Source organism: Chrysemys picta, chromosome 2 (assembly GCF_011386835.1).
Source record: "Chrysemys picta bellii isolate R12L10 chromosome 2, ASM1138683v2, whole genome shotgun sequence".
Taxonomy (NCBI): Eukaryota; Metazoa; Chordata; order Testudines; family Emydidae; genus Chrysemys; species Chrysemys picta.
The window spans coordinates 106005409-106025827 of record NC_088792.1 but is presented as its reverse complement, the minus strand read 5'-3'; the positions used below and the strand labels follow the sequence as shown (position 1 = coordinate 106025827).

Below are 20419 nucleotides of genomic sequence, written 5' to 3'. Positions count from 1 at the left end.
GATTCATTTACTAATTCAGGATTTAATTTGATCAAAACATTAATTCAGTGTTTTGATTAATTAGTTCTGCCCCTTCTAGGCGTTCTTTCATAATTACACAGATAGAGATTTCTATCAGCGAATCAGATCGCTCCCTCACTTTAAGCCATTTATATATAATTACACTTACTATGTAGCGTGCCCTGCAGGGAACATGCAATTTATTCAAGTTACCATAGATCCTACAAAACAGTTTCAATGTCTCCTCCATTAAACTGACAAAATAGAGAGTATATTAGCGAGGATTCACAAGACGTTTAGAGCCATGTTGGGGATCGCGAAGAACCACAGTATCCCAGGAGGGTACAGTCATTTTCAGTGCCAGAAGTGCAGATAGATGGTGTAAGTTTTCATATAGTATTTCCAGAAGCCCTGAGGTTTGGAGCTTCAGCACTGGGGGGCGTGCTGAGGTTCCAGCCCTGTGCATTTGAAAATATTTACCTGCACTCTACTCTGGACAGCTGTGGTTGAATTTAAAACCTGATACTGGAACATCCTTTAAGTTGGGGCAGCATGCTTCCCCACTCCAATGGCAACCACCATCTCTGGTTAGTCCAGAGAAGGGAAATGATCATGGACCTCTCCTCCTTGTCCCCTTTGGTGATGGGTAGTTCCTTGGGGGATGGTGTTGGGAGAGACTTAAAAGGAATAGTCCTAGTACCTCAGGGAACACAGGGATTGTAGTAGTAGTTGATCCTTGAATGGGGAGAGCAAGGGAAGTGGAAAGGTCATTATCTCCTCCCTCTCTCAGAATACCCATCAAGCCATAATGTAGTCCTTAACACCCAAATTTGGGCAAATTCAGATTTCATGGATGAGAAGGAACTGCCATAATATAGTAAGAGACCTTAGCACTTTTCATCCTGAACACAAATATCGACTTCTCTCTTTCAGAGGCGTGTGCCTCAGAACTCAATTAAAGCAAGTGATTAGACAAAGAGAGGAGGTTAGCCAATGTGATAATATTGCACCTGTGGGATGTGAGCACAGCAGCACAGCCATCCTGAACTTCCTTCATGATGGCTTTCCAGAGGTAGCGCTTGGAACAGGGATCCATTCCAGAACTGGGCTCATCCTACAGAAACAAATGCATCAGTTAACGATGGGAGTAGAGAAGGGAGACTAAGAATTTGATGACAATGCAATTAGGGCCAGATGCTCCTCAAATGGTCTATTTACATGCAGGGGAAGGGAGGTCTCTGACTTGGGGTTAGCAAAGTTTCTCTGTTCTGTTGGGTAGAGTTTGGTGGGGGTGCAGTGTTTGCTGCTGCTCCTCCCTGACTAGAACTTGTAGATCTGCCAGAGGCATGGGCTAACAAATTAGAGGTCCTGTATCTCCATGCTGTCTTCCCTGGACAATCATGCATGGCTCCTCAGTGCTCTATGGGAACACAGCTTCCCTCCCCCAGGTTCTCTATGCCATGCTTTCCTTCAAAGGGCATTCCAATCTGTGTGCGGGGGGAGGGAACCATGTGACTACATACTGACACAGGCAGCATTGCCTTGCTCCATAATACCCCTCAGGGTTTGAGGGAAGACAACGTGGCAGAGGCCAGCCATCACCCCAGCCTGTCCCATTCATAGTCCCACACTTCCAAAAGCTATGGAAACTAAATCTCCTGGAGCAGTCATGGAGGGCTTCTGTGGGATAGGAAGTGCAGCTGCAGAGATTGCACTTCCCCTTTCTGCATCCTCTGCACCTGATAAGATGGATTTTGATACCTTTTGCTGATGGAAGTGGAAGATATCAGTTGGCCCTTATTCTTTAAAACCCATCCTCTCCACTTTTGTAGTGACAGAGAAGACAGCCCTTTCAATGGTTCCACTGAATGCAAGGTGTCATGAGGGTGGCACTGACTATCAGTACCAATGGTGTGGGGCTGGTTTGTTTTCTGGAAGGAATTCTAGCTGAGTCTTGTAAGCAAGAAGCACAAGAAGTTGGAGCATGCTGCTCTAACTCCGATTTTGATGCTTAGACACAAGTGACACAAGGAGAGAGTGAGTCCATCTCAGTCTCTCTTATAGTTGCTTTGTTGGCTCTCCGGGGCTGTCAGGAGTAAAAGGCAGTAAAAAACGAAACAAAACCCAAACAACTTATATTTTTATCACCTAAATAAGAAGAGATGATTCTAAACATTAACGAGGAGCAGATCTGTTGGGTAAATTGGTTCTATTTTTAACATTGTCACTTTAATAGAGAAAACACTTCACATGGTATTACTTCTATTCGCTAATTATGGATCCTTCATAAATAAACCCCTCTATAAATCCTTTATAAGTAATCCTTCCTAAAACACTTATAATATGTATAAACCTTTTAGAGCATTCGAGTTATTTAAAAGTGTGGTTTTTTTCCTCTCGACACTACATATGTGAGGATGCATCTTGCACAGCAAGAGGCAAATTGAAACGGCTGCCTGTGGTGGCAGATTGTCCTAAAGAGATTACATAACAGTTGGAGTACCTTCTGAGAGCAGGGGAAGCGTTGACTTAAGAAGATAACCTTCCCCTTTTGCCAAGTCATCCAAGATCAGTTTGAGCTCAAAAAATATAAGTAAAACCATACAACACATAAGTGGATTAGTGCTATGAAATTAGAGAAAGCAAAGTATCTCTGGCCTTATGAACATATGCAGATTCAGAGGCACAGCTCGGTAAGTGCACTAATCTAGTTTAACCCATTCTGTACTCACTTTGGAGACAAATTCTTGGGATTGATGTTTTATCCCTTTACCCTGTGGAGTATACTCCCACCCAGTGGCATTTCTGAAGGATTATGAGATTTGTTTATTTAATTATTCCTCCCCTCCCAGGCATAGAAAGGGGAATGGGAGGGGACTTTTGTTTCCTCTAGAGGAATGCTTACACCATACAATGGGTTCAGTATAAGATAAGAAAAGAGAGAAGGTACCCATCTTTCTCTGGATATTTACTAAACCCTCCTGCTACATGTTACTTTTATCCCTGGCTCATGAAGATGCTTTTGAAGAGCATAATTTTTGCCTAGGGGATCTATCAGATTACACCAGATGGCAGATAGTTTCAAAAATATGGAATATTGAGGAGGAAATCTTGTAATGGAAGGATTCTCCTCACTGTTCATCTAGAACTACTCATGGGTATTAAAATTCTGGGGAGCTTTGCAATTCGTCTTCCCAACCTGTCTGGAGACGTTGTAGCTGTTGCTCCAGAGATCTGACCTCTGCTTGCAAGGCAGTCCTCGGCCCTTTCTGGGAATCCTCCAAATGCTGTGTTAGTTCCCTTTGTGAAACTTCCAAGTCTTGTTTTAAATTCTTTTGTGAAGCCTCCAGTTCATGTTTCTGGTCTTGTACTAAATCCCACTGGCCATTTTTGATTTCTGCAAGCACCTTTGTTATTTGTTCCAACTTGGTTACACAGGAACACCAGCTCACAATCTTGATCGTTGGCAACTGGATCCTGTTACTGACACCAGTATTACCCCTTTTGATCTGAGTGGCTTATCAAAGTTTGGGGTCCCCTCCTGTGGGTGTGCCAGTTGGGAGTAGACACTGGTGGTAGTCAGGTATTTCTTTGATGCAGTTTTGTTTATTTACAAAGAATGTACAAAGTCCTATGTCTCGAACACAGAAGGAATCAGATAGAAGGAAACACCTTCTTTTACTCACAGCACCAAGAGTGCTCTTTTCAGCCTGCAACCCTGGCCAAAAACCTCTTCCAATGCTTCTTCCAGGATCAGCCACTATTATTTCAGCTGCTCCTTTTCTCTCTGTGGCCTTGTCTACACTGGAAATTTACATCAGCAAACTACGGCTCTCAGGGAAGTGAAAAATTTACACCCCTGAAAGATGGAGTTATGCTGACCTAACCCCCGGTGTAGACGGCGCTAGGTTGATGGAAGAGGCTACTGACTCTCAGAGAGGTGGATTAACTACAGCAATGGGAGAACTCTTCCCATTGGTGTAGGTAGTATCTACGCTGACATGCTACAGTAGCACAGCTGTGCCACTACAGTGGTTTAAGTGTAGACATACCCTCCATCTTTCTTGTCCCTTCTCAATTTCTGTGTGTCCTGCCTTCTCTCCCTTCCCTGCCCCTCACCACACTCCTATCCAAAACATAACTCAGCTAAAGCCGGTGGGTGGGCTCATGCACTTCTTTTGTCTTAGGTGGGGTTTATGTTTACAGTTATACTAATTGAAGGATAGCTCACACATATCAAACTGAATCCCATTGCAAAGTTCTACCCAGCTCATAAGAGTACTAAAGAATGCATTTCCGTGACTGACAACACTACTGGTACCATTGTCATTAAAATAAAATAATCCCTATTGCTCAAGATGCTATACGGAATCATTGTATCCTTGTAAAGGGCTACACTCTCTGTAGGTGCACCTCCTTGTGGCTAAGTCTGGAAATTAGCTTTTTGCCCCATATGGTGCCCCCTGTCATTGGCTGCTTGTGCTGTGGTCTCTCTCTCTCTCCACAACTCAAAGCCAGGTCACTAAACAGACCCTCCCCACACACACTTCCGGGATATCTAATTCACACTGACAAGCTGCCCGGATGCGACCTCAGACAGTCTTCTGTTCCACCTGTAGGTCCTGTGCCACTTCCTAGCGGCTGATAGGGGATCCAGCCCAGAGAGTCTATGACTAACAATCCAGGTCTGTTCAGTCTCAATTGTTTCCTACCCTACCCAACTCCTTCCTACCTGACCTCTTTCTGCCACCAGAGCTTCCCCTGCTCTCTGTGGCTACCTCCTCCCCATCAGCCTCTTGTCAGATTCCCTAGGATCCCAGGTTTTACTGTCCCCCTGGACTTCCTCCTTGTCCTTGGCTCCATTTCCCTTTAGAGAGTGACTGCAGGCTCCTTCCCTGCAACTCCTCCTGCTCTCCCTTCCTGGGCTTTATAATCCTACCCCAGCTCTACCCCAAACTGGACTTCATCTGCAAGTAGTGTTTATCAATCCCTGACTTCCCTCCAAGTGCAGCATATAAGGTTAATTGGCCCCTTCTGGCTCACCTTAATCCTTTCAGGGCTTGTGTGGGCTGAGCATCCCATTATAATCCTATTTTTGTTTTTAGATTTTCTTACATTGTGCAGAAATATGGGCAGAAAATATACTATACTTTGTAATATATTGAACAGTAAATTCTATTTCTCTTGTTCTGTGAATAAAAGAGATCTCGGTCTAAAAAATACATACCTAAACCTCAGCAGGAATGTAGCACTTGTACTATTGCCGGCCTAGGAAACCTAGCTCCAACCGGGGAATGTTGGAGCACAAATTAATACAAGTTAATTCCAGGAGTTGAAGATGACAACTGCACTGCTTGTGTGTCACTTATTTTCTGGAGGCGATTTGGAAGCTGCACCACGTTTTCACACGTCAGGTAGGAAAATAAAATAATGAAATATGTTAACGCTTCCAAAACAATAATAATGTTCACTCTACTCACCAGTAAAAGTATTTGGGGTTTGCCAACTAAAGCCAAAGCTGTAGAAAGCTTCCTCTTTGTGCCACCGCTATATGTCTTCACCAGTTTGTCAATATGGGCGTCCAGGTGCAATCGGCTAACGAGGTCCCCAGCTACCTGTAATTAAGAAATGGCAAGCTTGGTCAAACTAGTCTATTCAATAGAACAGTGGTTTTCAACCTTTTTTCATTTGCAGACCCCTAAAAATTGTGAATGGAGATGTGGAAATCTTAGACACAGTGTGTACCACAGGTTGAAAAACACTGTTCTATGGCAACGACAACCTTTCACAGACCCCTTAGACACAGTCTGAGGGCCCCCAGGTTCCACGGACTGAAAACCACTGTCAGAGTCTGCACTAGTATGGAATCTTTTTTTCTGGCTGAGCATATTAAAAACGAATACAAAGTATTTCCATTTTTCTCATCTGACACATGCTGTTACTTTTAAGTCCTGGAAGAAGGCTCCCTGGAATCTGTCAGGCAAAATGTTGAGAATAAAAGGATGCTGCTAGGGGACCCCCAAGGATAAGACAGCCTCTTGTATAGAAAATTTGGCTTTGTCAACTCTTGTAACAGTCATTTGCATTCATTTTGGGTTGTTGAGTCAATAATTTAAAATGCTCCTCATTCCAACTAGTTTCTGTAATATCTATCTGATCAAACACATTTCTCAAGTGCTAGAGAATCTGAGAGAATGAAATAATAGGTCAGACACAGAAAGATGGGATCAGCAGAAAGGCGATCACATGAGTAATGGGTTCAGCTATTCTAAATGACTGAGTTAAACAAGACACAGGGCTAACTTGATAACATCTCCACTTGCAGGCTGAGCTGGTAAAGGAGAAGGGCAAGTGTGACAATCAGGGTCCACACACCCTGGAGAGAAAAGGGGGTCCGGTCCGAACCCCAGAGAATAAGCACCTGAATTAAGCAGTTGTATACAATGTTATTGTGCATAAACTTACGTCAAGTAAGGGCTTTTATGAAAGCTTGTAATGTTCTGAACTTGATGGTCATTATGAGATTTCTATGCAGGGGATGGCTATGAACATTTGCATGTGTATGTGTGTAGAACATTGTAATTGTAACTGTAATTGTACATCATCATAACAGGAAGTGATGTAATTAGGCAGGCAGTGGCTAGCTGTTTACATAAAACCAACTTAAAGTACCCATCCATTGTCCAACCAGGAAGACACAATAGTGGAACATTGAAGTTATTGGAAAGGAGGGAGTTTCCTTCACTCTGAACAATGATGAGTCGTCATGGCAGGAGAAAGAAATTAAAAAACCTTTTTAAACAGGTTTTGAGGTTTGGTATCCAGAAACTGAGGGCTAGCATCTACGCAGGGTGCTGTCTGTGAAACACTGGATCCTGGCTATGACAGGGTGAAGTAATCAGGAAGGGAGTGGCACCTTTTCTAATACAAGATACCTACTGTTTTTGCCAAGTTTCCCAGCATGCCCTCACATATAGCTGTTCACAGACAGCATTAAGGCATCCAAAGTTACAAGGCAGTAGGTAACAGAACCCCTTATCAGCCTGGGTGATCTCCAAAGTGTTACAGCAAACTAGTCCAAAATATTTTTGTTTAACTTGATCACGTAAATGGTGGGGGGAGAGGGGAGGCATATTAGGCCCTGGACAGGGGCACTAGTGGAAAGAGAAAAGAGTCAATCAACCTCCTCAGACTTGGTGTCTCCTGCACAGGGAGCAGTCAGAATCCTAACATTTCTGCTCAACCAAACCCTTAATGTAGCTGGTTTTCTAGATATGAAAATGAGCCACATCTTCTAGTGCATGCAGCTTATGCTGTGTATAGCAACAAGGGGAAGAGCAGTCGGAGAGCAGGTTACAATTCCATTAGTCTCCACCTATCATGGGCACTAGTTGAGATCATCTGCCAGAAAATCCAGAGCAGGATAGTTATGCACACTTCCTCTCCCTCTGCACCATCTGAGTGTCAACAGCAAAAGTCATGGGAAATTGTAGGGTTAAAATTGGACAGAACTCAGTCAGCTCAGTGAATTCACAAAAGAATTATCAACACAGAGAAGTGAACATTTACAACCTATTACTGGTATATACATGATCAGGCCATTGGAAATAAGCTTATATAAACAAACTGTCCTTATGCAAAGTTTTCTGAGGAACAGTTGAGAACCTCAGTATACCATAGAAAACATTCTTAACGTTACATCTAAAAACAAAACAAAAAAATGAACAAAAATCTTACAAAGAGATCTCAAACCCAAACCCCTCTTGAGTATGTGCAATGCTGCATGTGGAAGCACTTGCACATACCATATTCCAGCACTGTCACCCGTGTACATAGGTGAAAGACTCCATCACTTGCATGAACAGGTTATTGCTTTCTGTGCATGTCCATGCTATAACCAGCTAAAAATGTCAGATGAAAGCTATATTTTGGAAATATGGTCCTAACTATCTGCAATATGCACAAGTTAAAAAAAAAAAAACACGTATCTGACAATCAGGAAACCACCATTTTGGCAATTTGGTGATGCAAAGTGCAAGTTTTCTTGCTATTCCCCAGGTGACCCACAAACTTTGTTTTGCTCCACTTCTGAGACAGATGCTACAAGAAGTTGGCTTAGTAAGAAAACATGGGGTTGCTGAGTCTTCCTGCATGGCCCTTTCACTTCTTTGCCTCCTCTTCCCCACGTATAGTGGAACTGCAGAGATTCTGCTGTGTTTGGTGCAATCTCTGGCTTTGAAGAAGGCCAGAGGATTTGGCCCTAATATATTATAACTGAGCACTGGAGTTTCCCTTTCAAATAAAGAGTCTGGCTGTGCAAAGTGCTAAGCACAGTCAACTTCCATTGACACCCGGTGACACTAAAAAGAAAAAGGGATATTAAGAGAATCCACCATGACCCTTGTTAAGTTGTTCCAATGTGATTAATTCCTCTCACCGTTAAAAAATTATGCCTTATTTCTAGTCTGAATTGGTCTAGCTTCACCTTCCAGCCATTGAATTGTGTTATACCTTTCTCTGAAGAGACCATTATTAAATATTTGTTTCCCATGTAGGTACTTAGACTGTAATCAAATGACCCCCTTAACCTTCTCTTTGTTCAGCTAAATAGATTGAGCTCCTCATGTCTATCACTATATGGCATGTTTTCTAATCCTTTAATCATTCTCATGGCTCTTCTCTTAACCCTCTTCAATTTATCAACATCCTTCTTGAACTGTGATAACAGTATTGCAGCAACAGTCAGACCAGTGCCAAATATAGAAGTAAGGCCATTTTTAACATAGAGTGCCACGACCCCTCCCTTTTTGCTCACTCGATCCTTTCTAAATAGGTTATAACCATTGATTCAGGCCGGTTATTCCTGTGCTACAGAAATTTTGCTGGCTTCTAAGTGTGGGGCTATGGGTCATTTCATGGTACTCATTTTGCTGTTCCTTTGAATGCATAAAGCTTCCCAGCTAGCTTTTGCAGATGATTACAGCATATACACAAGCTGGCTGAAGGTCTAGTATATTCAGAGGTGAAAATAAGCCGTTCCGGACCAAGAGCTGGTACCCCGTGCCGGACTGGACTGGCTTCTCTGAAGGTGATTTAAAGTGGCAGGTGCACCAGGCCCTTTAAATACCCGCCAGAGCCCAGCTGCTGGAGCCCCGGGAGCCGCGCTCCAGCGGGTATTTAATGGGCCCGGGCTCTCGCAGCCGCCGGAGCCCTGCCGCCGCTACCCCAGCCCAAGCCCGAGCCCTGCCACCCCGGGGTAGTGGCGGCAGGGCTCCCGCAGTGATTTAAAGGGCCCGGAGCTTTGCGGCAGCCGGAGCGCCAGGACCTTTAATTCGCCCCGGGGCTCCCAGCCGCCTCTGCAGCTGGTAGCTCTTGGGTGATTTAAAGGCCCTGGAGCTCCCAGCCAAAGCCGGAGCCCAGGGCTTTAAACCGTGAAAGGCCTTGCCTCTTCCCGTTGAGGCCACGCCTCTTCTGGTTGAGGCCGCACCCGCTCAGGACTCCAGCGTACTGGTAAATCCTTTAAATTACTTTCACCCCTGAGTATATTGTCCGCACAATAGAAGTGTAACAGTGCAGCCCTGGGGCCTGATTCACAAAGGTGCGTAGGCAGAAGTGTTATAAAACTTTCTCACTCCCTAGTGTCGTCTTGAGTGCTATGAAAAGAGTTTGCTTTGCTAGGTGCTCTTAGAAAGAGGCTCCCTATGTCCTTGTATCTCCCTCAAACCTTATCCACTAAAGCAGCACAGTAGAATTTAGCTCATCAAATATAACATGATACATTTTATTCTATCATGCTCTTCAGCAGATGCCCCCTCCCGCTATCTCTTTTTCATTAACATATTTATAGAGAGAGACTACAGTTGCAGTAATAGTCCCAAACTCATTAATATAATCTAAATAGTAATGAAGATGCCATCTAAATTACATCTAAATTAGATATATTGTAAAGTAGCCAATACATCTCCATTATAACTTCATTTAACTGCATACCTAATGGTGTACTGTTGTTTGGATGGTGTCACACCATAAAGTATACATGAAAATACCTCTCATCTTGACTAAGCCCAAATGTAGGACATGATGTCTGACAAAGACATTAAAGTGACACACACACACACACACACACACACACACACACACACACACGATATTCATGCAGAAAACTGAAAATGCTGTGGGATTCCTTCATTTAGCATTAATGACACTCTCTGTCCTCATTTTCATGAGTCTTTATTTATGATATAAATAATTTTCCACAGTTGAAAGTGATGTGACTCCTTAGTTTGTGCGGGATATAGGTAACTCAGACTGAAATAAGGGATATATGAGAGATTTGTACACTAATATATACATTGTGACTTCATCCAAACCACATAGTTGGTGTTTCTCACCTGAGCACCTCCTCAATGCACACTTTAAACTCTCTCAACTCTTCCCCTCTCCCGCAGAACCAGGAAACTAAAACAACTCTTCACATTCATAGATAGACAGCCCTATCTCTAGTCTCCAACGTTCCTTAGGAATACTTCAAAATGTGTTACCTTGATAATTCTAACTCAAGTAAAGAGCTCTCTTCTTCCTAAATTAGAGTCCAATCCAACTCCCACTGACTTATAAAATCTAAGGCCTAGATGCTGTGAACTCCTGACCATACATTTAACATTACACACAAATAATCCCACTGAAGCCAGTAGGACTAGTCAAGTGTGTGAAGTTAAGCACCTCTGTAAACTTGTGTAGGATTGGAGATTAAGGTAGGAACCACGTTTGTATCTATCAATAAAGCACTGCAAAAATAACATGCATAATTGATTCCAATTATTAAACCAGAGAGTTTTCCAAAGTCAGTAACAGCACTCAGGTAAATTATATATAGGAAGAGACACTGGGACTCTCTTGGTACTTTCTTCAGATTTACCTCCGAACTAGGGAACTTTTAGTATTGGATATTAATCCATCCTATTAACTTTGAAAGACATCATAATTTGTTAATTTTGGATCTGTCACTTCTGAATAGGACTGATGAATATAATGCCCAACTCATCATCCTTATAGTTCTCTCTCTCTCTCTCTCACACACACACACACACACACACACACACACACACACACACACAGTGAGCCAGATCCAACTTTCACTGAAGTCTAAGAGTCTAAGGAAAGACTCCATTTGAATTTCATAAGAGTTGGACTGCATCCATATAAACTGGTGACATTCATGTGAATAATTACAGAACTAGTGAAAATTTCAAACATAGAATGAGTTTTAATACCCTATAATTAAAAAAAAAAACATTTTGCCCAATTTTCTACAAATTGTCCCCCAAAATTATGTATTACCCTTCAGAGTAAATTTAGCAATTTTAGGAAAACTCATATTATTAGCTGAAGTTATAGGAGTTTATTGCACTTTCAGCTGTGATCCTGAAAAGATCTGCACACAAGCAAACCTGCAAAGCTCAGTTGACTATAGGACTAAATTCTGCTCAGATTCTGGTTAAGTCACCAAAGTATCAGAGGGCAGAATAGCACACAGCCTTCATAGAGTACAAGTCAATGGAGTTCCATGAGGAAGCAAAAATCCACCTGGGGACTTATTGAAGGAGGGACCCTGCCAATGCTCCTTCAAGCTGTCTGTTGGCTGTTGAAGTTCTGATAAAAATCAGAGAAGCTTGTTTTGAAGAATCTCCAACCAGAAATAGTAATTTTAATATTGATAGGCCAACCCTTGAAACATTGCAGTTGTTATGATTTTAATTAGGTTGGTAGGTGGGACAGATAGTGATGCTGTTGGAACTTGTACTCTTTGAATAAATGTGTTCCAAATTCTACTCTCATCTACTATGGTGATTTCATTGGATTTGTACTAGTGTAAATGACAGCAGAATATAGCCCTAACCATTTCCACTGAGATTTGAATTAAGCAATGTGTTGTGGTATGAGACAAATGTAATAAAAATAAATATTTTTTAAAAAACTATGCCAATCCAGTGTGATAACTAGTTGAACATCCCAAGAGCTGTGTATTATTTAAGCTCAACTCCAATTCTATTTAGTTTTACACATAGGCATAGTTTGACTTCTATATTTGGGGGGCAGCTCTAGCCAGGCCAATGGGGCTGTGCATGGGGGGGCAAATTCCATGCCTGCCCGAGGCTCACAAGGTTGAGCCCACTGTGGGATCACCGGGCACTTGCCTTTGTTAGGGTCTCGCACAGGTACCCAGGGGAAATTTAACCAGGACCATAGGGTGGCTAATGTGCAGGAACCCCACACCCAGGGAGGGGATGCTAGAGGGGTGTGTGTGTGTGTGTACTGGGAGGAAATACTGGGGGGGAGGGGTGCTCGAGGACCTGCAGCCTCACATTCAAGGTGGGGGAGAGTGTTGCACTTCCCGTAATGGTGACAGGGTGGGCGGGATTCAGCAGCTGCGGGTGCAGGAGAGGGTCAAATCGGGGCACGGAGATGGCTCTTTCTGAGCTGTAATATCTGCTCCCTAAAGGAAAAATCCCAGACACTGCCTCTTATTTGAAAAGTTTGCCTGGATGGAGAGCGGACTATCAGAAAAGAGGCCTGAACGTATGGTAACCCTGGCTTGGGGAGAGGGGGGAAGCAATGCCCCCCTGCACCCACTTCAAACTCCACCCAAAGCTTTACAACATCATGATTTAAAAGAAACTTTTAGGGCTGCTTTAAAAAGCAGATTAAAACTTCATATAATAATATACAGTTTCACACTGATAACAAATGACCCATTTTCTCATCCTTTCCCATTCAGTTAATTACTGTTTTGGAACATTAAGTGCACTCAACTTTATGTCAGGCATTTAATTCCTGTTGCTGACAAATCTGTCTAGTGAAGGATCAGATCCTTGAAGTTATTGCTTTAATAGATTATATTTACTTATGCAGCAGTGCACACCATAAGTCACCTGCTCGCTTGCCAACTCACCGTAAAACAAAATGAACTCAGATTGCTTTCCACCTTCGAATCAAACAACCATGTTCCCTTCCTTCTTTTGTTAACACAGACACTTTAACAGTAAGCACTCAGAGAGCTTGGCCTGGAGCACAGCATAATGTGTGGGAGTGAGACAACAAAAACAACAATTTCCATTTCCATAGGAACTGCTATCCTCAAGGATTCACAAGCATTACATCTTACAAATTTAAGCTCAAATACACTGGGATCACTTCATTCACCACTGAAATTTAGCCATTTCTGAGGTGCAGTACAGCAGCTGTATTGCAACGCTGCCCAAGAGTCTAGGACAGGAAGTGAACTCTGGCATAGCATACCTAGGTCAGTTTCACACAAAACTTTTTTTTTTCCTAACAAGGTTTAGATTTAGTTTGAATTTTGAGGGAAGGTTGAAGGTCAGTTATTATATATTATTTACAATAGCACCTAGGCAGGCCACTCATCCGGTATGAAACTGGACTGTCCTGTTTGTCCCGCATCTGATACCCTGACAAAACTGGATATGCCTTTTTTAGGCAACTAGGACCAGATTTGCAAAGGTATTTAAGTCCCTTTTGAAAATGGGACCTAGGCACTTATGAAAATGTGCAGCTCTTTTAAAAATATATATATAAATAATTATATAGGGGCATTTGACTCCAGTTAAGATTCATCATATTTTTGCTGCTAAGGAGGTGCTCTGCTGGAGGGATTACAAGAAAGAGGGAACACACTCACACATGTTGTAGATGTGGGAATTAGAAAATATTGGGAAGAAAGGATTAGGAAAGATACCTGATGACAAAATGCTCTTTCGTAGAGATCCCCTGGCCTGCTTACTTAATGCTCCAGTCAAGGATCTACTTTTAAACAGAACAACACATTCATTTCTTTTTTATTGTTAACTAGACTTTGGACTGCACAGTATTAGAGAAATGACTCCTCCTCCTATGGAATTGTGGTATAGTCAAATATGAACTTTCCTTGTAATGGAAAAGCTTTCACACCAAGTACATACACAGGAAAAGTGCCAAAAAGTGGATCAGTTTATAGAAATGTGGTCACTTTTCCCCAGCCAGTAAGCCAGAGTCTTTAGGTCTTTGAATATTAAGCTGATCCTGAATAAGTAATAAACAATGTAGTATGTCAATGTTTTATTGTAATTTTGCCTTAATAAAACAAAAAATTGTGTTTTTTTTTAAAATCACCCTGTGGCTTTAGGAGCCATGACCCTAGACACAGGTTTACAGTGCCTATGCTTTGAACTGGACCTGAACCAAAGATGTCCCTCATGGCAAATTTATTACAAAGGGTCCTCTAACACAGTTGCTACTCTCCCAACAATGCCGAGGCAGCTATCCTCCTTCATTAGCTCATTCATGCTCCTGCTATCTCTAATTTTCCCATCTGCCCTATTTTGCACTGGACTAATTCCAGCATTGGGATGGAATATGTTTATTCTGCACACATTGCACTCGATATAGGAGTCAGTCAGCTTGCTTAGAGCAATGTTGTGGGCATATCACGTACATTTTCCACATCAGGGCACTTCTCCTTAAAACTCCCTGCTTGCAATACTGAGGAGCCTACAGCTATGATTTCAAAAGGTGTCTAAGTGAATTAGGAGCACAATTTCTACTGACTTTCAGTGGGACTTGTGCTCTTCAGTCACTTAGGTACTTTTGAAAATTCCACTCCACAGCTACTGTCAACATTTGTGCCTCAGTCTATTATATACGTTGTACCATATGGACAAGTACATTACAAGGATGTATTGCCATCTGTTCTGTTGGACAGAACAGAAAAGGTTAAGAACCATGTTTCACAGCATTTTAAGACTTTGCTGCCTAATTAAATAATCAAGCTTTGATTTCTGCTTTAAGTTACATTTATGACCAAAACATATTTGATGACTTATGTGAAACTTATGAATATTTAACAGCATTCTCTTAAATGAATGTACAGTTCTAAGAGACATGCCAGAAACTGTTCTCCATTAAATGCTACAATAATAGACGGATAGTACAGTTGTGCTAAAAGCTGATCATAAGTGGGGAATTGTCACTGGATAGAGATGACAGGTAATTTTCGCCAGGAGGCTTAATGCAATAACAATTATCTCTTAATATATTTCCCGTAGACCAAGGGGAACAAATCTTTATGTTTGAAGTACTCTGGCCATCTTTAATCCAAAACTAATGAGGTGGGTTGACAACACTGAACAGCTAAGGAAAAGACTGGATGCTGAATTCTAAGTAGCTATCGTAAATGGTGCTTGGCACTGTTTACATGGGGATGCCTTATTAAGACGGCAAGCTGCATTTTCAGGTCCAGCCAAGCTCTGCTATGCACAGGGCCCAAATAAAGGGGTAAATGTGGCTGTTGCTAACTTTACCGCCCAACTTCAGTCCTGGAACTACATGAGGGGTTTGCTGTGGCCTCCAGAGCTACCCTAACTTGGGCCCAGCTGCAATGTCTCCCCAAAGGCCTTCCTTGGAGTTGAGACTCAGCCAGTGCAGCCGTACTCTGACCACACTCCATTCCCCCCACAGGCCTCCTATGCTGGGTGGGGGCTGCAAATTAGTGGTGAAGAGCTGGCTTTGAAGTTATTTTGCTAAGAAGCCATAATGGTGAAGTGAAAAGTGAAGATGCTATGTACGCAGACTTTTAATTTTAATTCTTTTATGGTTTGTGGGCCAGGCATTGCTCTCACACTGGTGTAATTCTAATAACTTCAGGGAAGTTACTCTTGATGTACACTGGGATGAGAGGAAAATCATGCTACTTTTAAAACTTCAAAGAAATCAATATATTTTGGGCTGGGCAGAGAAGATTCCTTAGGACCAAAACTGTTGAAGACAAATGTCTGATTTAAAAGGTGTGTTTTCCAGTACAAGAAAATGAAACTCGCGTGAACTGTATGGCCCAACCTTGCTCCATCTATTCCTTGCAAAGCTAACTCATGGATAATTACCTTATGGATACATTGTTTTGGAACCCCACGCAGGCTGCAGTAATAATAAAGGTGCTCCCAACCAGTTAGAAGTTCATCCAGGGCATCTTGCTGTGGGCAGTAGCCAATCAGAATCCCTTCAGACCTAGCAGACAATATATCCATTTCAGATCTATTTAAAAGAAAAGCAAAATATTTAAACACTTGAGTGTGATATTCCTTAGTACTTTAGCCCTGGTGTTACTGTTTTACAGTCTTAATCCGTACAAGAATAAGTATATTCACCTTAGAGTTCTAAGAAGAGGGATGGGAGTAGAATAGGCCCAGCTCCCATCTCTCTCTTCTCATTACTTTCCCTGAGATGAGCCCAGCAGCTCACTGTGCTCTTTCCCCTTCCATTTCTTCCCCCTCTCTAATCCCACAGTCCCACCAGAAGAGGATCCTCTGGTTCCAGTGAGCTTCCCCATTCTGCAGCTGGTTTAGCTCCCCAGCCAGCAGCTCCAATTGGAGACAGAGCTACTTCTGGGCTCCATGCTATAAAGTATGCACCTGGCCTAGTACTGTCACTTGGAGACACCCATGCTCTGCTGCTTCTCCACATGAGGTAGGAAGCAAGCCTCCTGTGCAGGCCTTGGGAAAAGCAGGGGAAAGATGTGGTATGTAGTAATTGACTTCATAGGTGTACCTTCCCCCGCCACCTCATTAAACCATCTTCATGAAACTCTTCTTTAATACAGAAGAATGACCAGACCTGAAGATGTAGAACACTTCAGGAACAGCCAGTTTCATAAGGGGTAAGGCTAGTTATGTGCCTTGTCTCAAGCACAGCAGAGTGCTTATACTGACTGATAAGCAGATCCTTCAGTAATTTACAGAGAGAGGTATGGGTGTGTGTGTGTGTGTGGTGTGTGTGTGAAGAAACAAAAACAGAAATATTAATTGCCTAATAGTTTAAATGATGATATCCAGATAAAAATCACACTTGTCACTTATAAATTATCTCCCTCATTTCAGAGTCTTTGGCCTCAGCTTTGTAGATGTACAACATTACTAGAAACTGCATTCGTTGCTAAGAAGCAGCCTTGATTGCAACGGTGTCTCATTACCCATAATGATGCTAAATGTACCCTTATTTATTCCAATACCTAATCCAACACTTGGTGGTGCTGATTGAAATTTACAGAAAATGATTCAGACAACCAGCGCAACTATATAAAAAAGCATCTTGATTTTTGACAGGTCTAAAGTCTGATGAGCTTGGGTGTGCAAGTGTGTGTGGGGGGGTGGTAATAATAAAAAAAAGGCTTTGAGTTACAATATGATATTCTTTTTATTTTCCCATAGTGCTTCTGTGTTGCTATGAAACTGATTAATAAGGTTGAATACACAGGTAATCATTTGGAAATGGAAAAGCAAATGTTCTATGTAGATGGACTACAAATTCCAAAATTGTAGAAAGCATAAATATGTATCTGCTAATCCTTTACAAAGCTCTCTCGTCTGGGGAGACATTAGTATAAACTGTGTATTTTACAGGCTGAACCATAGTATCGAAGTATTTTAAATGTTCTCAGAAGTTAATTTATCATCACACGATGCACCTTGCTGGGGACTTGTTGGAATGGACTTTTTGCTCTTAATACAAAAGATATGTGAGTTTGCATTGAACCAAGAAGTGCATGTGGGGAGCTCTGTTAAACTCTAAAATGTGACACAACAAAATGAAAGTCAGGATTAAACCGCACCATTTGCCTATGGTCAGTTCAAGGGTTGCTCTTTAAAAAATATATATAAACATTACAGAATTTCTCCTAGCACAATTTCAAGCATATCTAAATCAAATTAAATGGTTTTTTAAAGCCATCTGCACCTTAGGGCATGGATTTACTAATGTGGACTATATTAGCATAAATTGGCAGAGACAGTGGATTCCTTCCATAATGAACTCTGACATGCAGAAATTCTATTTATAGTCAATTCCTTCCTGGGCACCAAAGACATTGTAAGAGATACACAGAACAACCTCAAATTAAGGCAAACAGAGCAGAGCAATACAAACCTTCCTTTCGGCACAGCTGCTCCTTTTGGAGCAGTAAAGTCTTGACTTGAGGCAATATGCAAAGCACATATGTAGGAGACCAAATTAAATGCTGGGGTAATTTTGCTAACTTCTGGAAACTTTCATTAGGGAGGAATTTAGTTTAGTGAGTCTAGTAACTGAATGGGAAACTCCCTTCCAGAATGGTTCTACCATCCGGGTGGAAAAGATCACCTATGGAAGCAAAATAACAAACAGCCAAAACATTCATTAAGTCTTAGTTTGAGTGACTATGCCTCAATAGGGATGTACTTTAGCTAGTTTTCTATTTTGCTTAGGGCAATAGAACCCATTTAGAGTCCCTGGCTCCACCGATTGTTCAAGACAATATCAGTATCTTGCTTCCAGTTCAGTATAAAGACTTAGAAATACAGGGGGTCCCTATGGTGAAGTATAACTTCCAATAAAGGTGGGACACATTGCAAAGGAGTTTGAAATATTTTGCCATGTAGTCTTGCACACTTTTGCCCCAATCATGCAATTAGACCAACTAGTGCAGACCTTGTACTTATGTGGAGTCCTAATGGGTACAAAGGTCCTTGCTAGAAGATCCAATAGCAACATTAGGGCCTTTGTTTTTTATTGCCTTTAGCTCTTTACAAGATAGAAATATGTCATATATGCTTTACAGAGGACAAAAAGCCATTTGAGGTGGTGGGTGTTTGAGACTTTACTGTTATGTATAGTGTGATGCCTGTTCTTCCCCCAGTGCAGTATAAGCAATCTCACTGACTGGGATCTCCAAATCAAAATGACTATGGGATGAGTGCTTTTTAGCTTTGCCCTATGCTTTTGTTGCATGCTGAAAAAACAAGTTAATCAAAACGACAGCTTAGTTTTCAAATGCTCTCCTGACTCAAGGAAGGAAACCACCACTCCCCACTGCTTTAAAATAAATTGACCTCCAAGGAAATCTCATCTTTCCATTTTACTTTCATGTGTACAGGAGAAATTAGCATTCCACCTGTTAACATGGTGTTACACCAAAAATCCTCCTCATTATCTGCTGTACTGTAAAGGGTTTTGCATTCAAACCATAATTATCCTTAATTTATATTTTAAAGCTATTAGTTGCATTAATTATATTCTCCTCCTCCTTCCTCAGCACATACACATATAATATGCATGATGTTATTAAGCTAATCCATGTAAATGAGAAAAAGAGCAGGAAGAGAAAATAAAGTTGATTTTATATATGAAGCAAGATTCTATGATGATAGAGTCCAGGCTCGGTCTGTCTATAGCAATTGGATATATCAATAGACACAGTGTTTCTCAGCATAATACCAAAACAGCCTAAGCTTACAGAACAACTTGCATCTAAATTGCTTTAAAAACATCAATGACCTTTAGTGGTTACCTTTTAAACTTGTCAATAGCTTTAGGTAATACCTTAGAATACTGCATATACTGAAGTAAAGTTAATTATCTAGGCACTCTCTCTAATAAGTATATGAACAATTAGATAATGCGCCAAATGTTGAGGTAACCTTATCTAAGGCAGAACTAGTAAGACTTAAGGTTGAATGTGGTAATAATAAAATAATTAGACTTAGCTCTTCTATAGCCTTTTCATTCGCAGATTGCAAAGTGCTTTACAGAAAAAGGCATTTTTACCCTCAATCTACAGATAGGGAAACTGAGGCAGGAAAAACCACATCACACATTGATTCAGTGACTTAACAGAGAATACAGCACAGATGTAAAAGAAGTTTATTGACAAAGGGGTCTAAATGCCCCGTTGTCTGACTCTAGTTTTATGCTGGTGGCACTCCACTGATTTCTCCATTTTGTTCAGCAAGATGATGTCATATCTAAATAGACTTAGTTTTCTATCCTTTAACCAAACTGTGAAGATGTCTGGACTTTGATATGGAAAAGAAGCAGAATTCTTATATGAATGCAGCAGCATAGACGTCACCCACTCTCAAAAACCTCTTCCTCTTTCATACATGTTCATTCAGGAGCCAGGCTGCCATACCCAGGTGGCCTGGGTGCGCACGGTATACTGAACCTTGGATTAGGAGAGCCTTCATTCCAAAGGGAAAGACAACAAGGGTACTCTACAGAGAGATTCAGCAACTCCGCTAAACAAGGCCCTGCAGTACTTGCTACACCTAAAGAAGAATTTATGAATTGATTGGCTGCTGGGCTCAACATTTCTTTGGCTAGCAGGGAATTGGAGAGAGTACTGAGGAAACCATTGGTTTCTGTGGAATGAGCATCTAATATTCAATTCAAGCAAAAAGTCCAGTTTTCTAGGCATTTTAGCCAAAGCAGGAGATACCATTGACAAAGGCTGGTGGTTTCTTCTTCTCTGCCATCTAGAAGATGTAATCTTTATTGCAACAGGACAACTGCCTGCTCTGGGAAGCTAACAGGAAAAATAAGAACTCTTCTCTGTGAA

General features: G+C 41.6%; 1 protein-coding gene across 1 annotated transcript in view; it reads right to left on the bottom strand.

Moving 5' to 3' along the window:
- Window positions 1-20419, bottom strand: part of ABCA13 (ATP binding cassette subfamily A member 13) — a 268723-nt gene that overhangs the window by 22696 nt on the left and 225608 nt on the right. Inside the window, exons 53-55 of the mRNA XM_065583912.1 lie at window positions 15936-16086; window positions 5481-5615; window positions 1011-1114 (exon numbers count right to left, since the gene is read on the bottom strand). Of these exons, the coding sequence (XP_065439984.1) occupies window positions 1011-1114; window positions 5481-5615; window positions 15936-16086 (390 nt within the window). The remainder of the gene's footprint in view (window positions 1-1010; window positions 1115-5480; window positions 5616-15935; window positions 16087-20419) is intronic.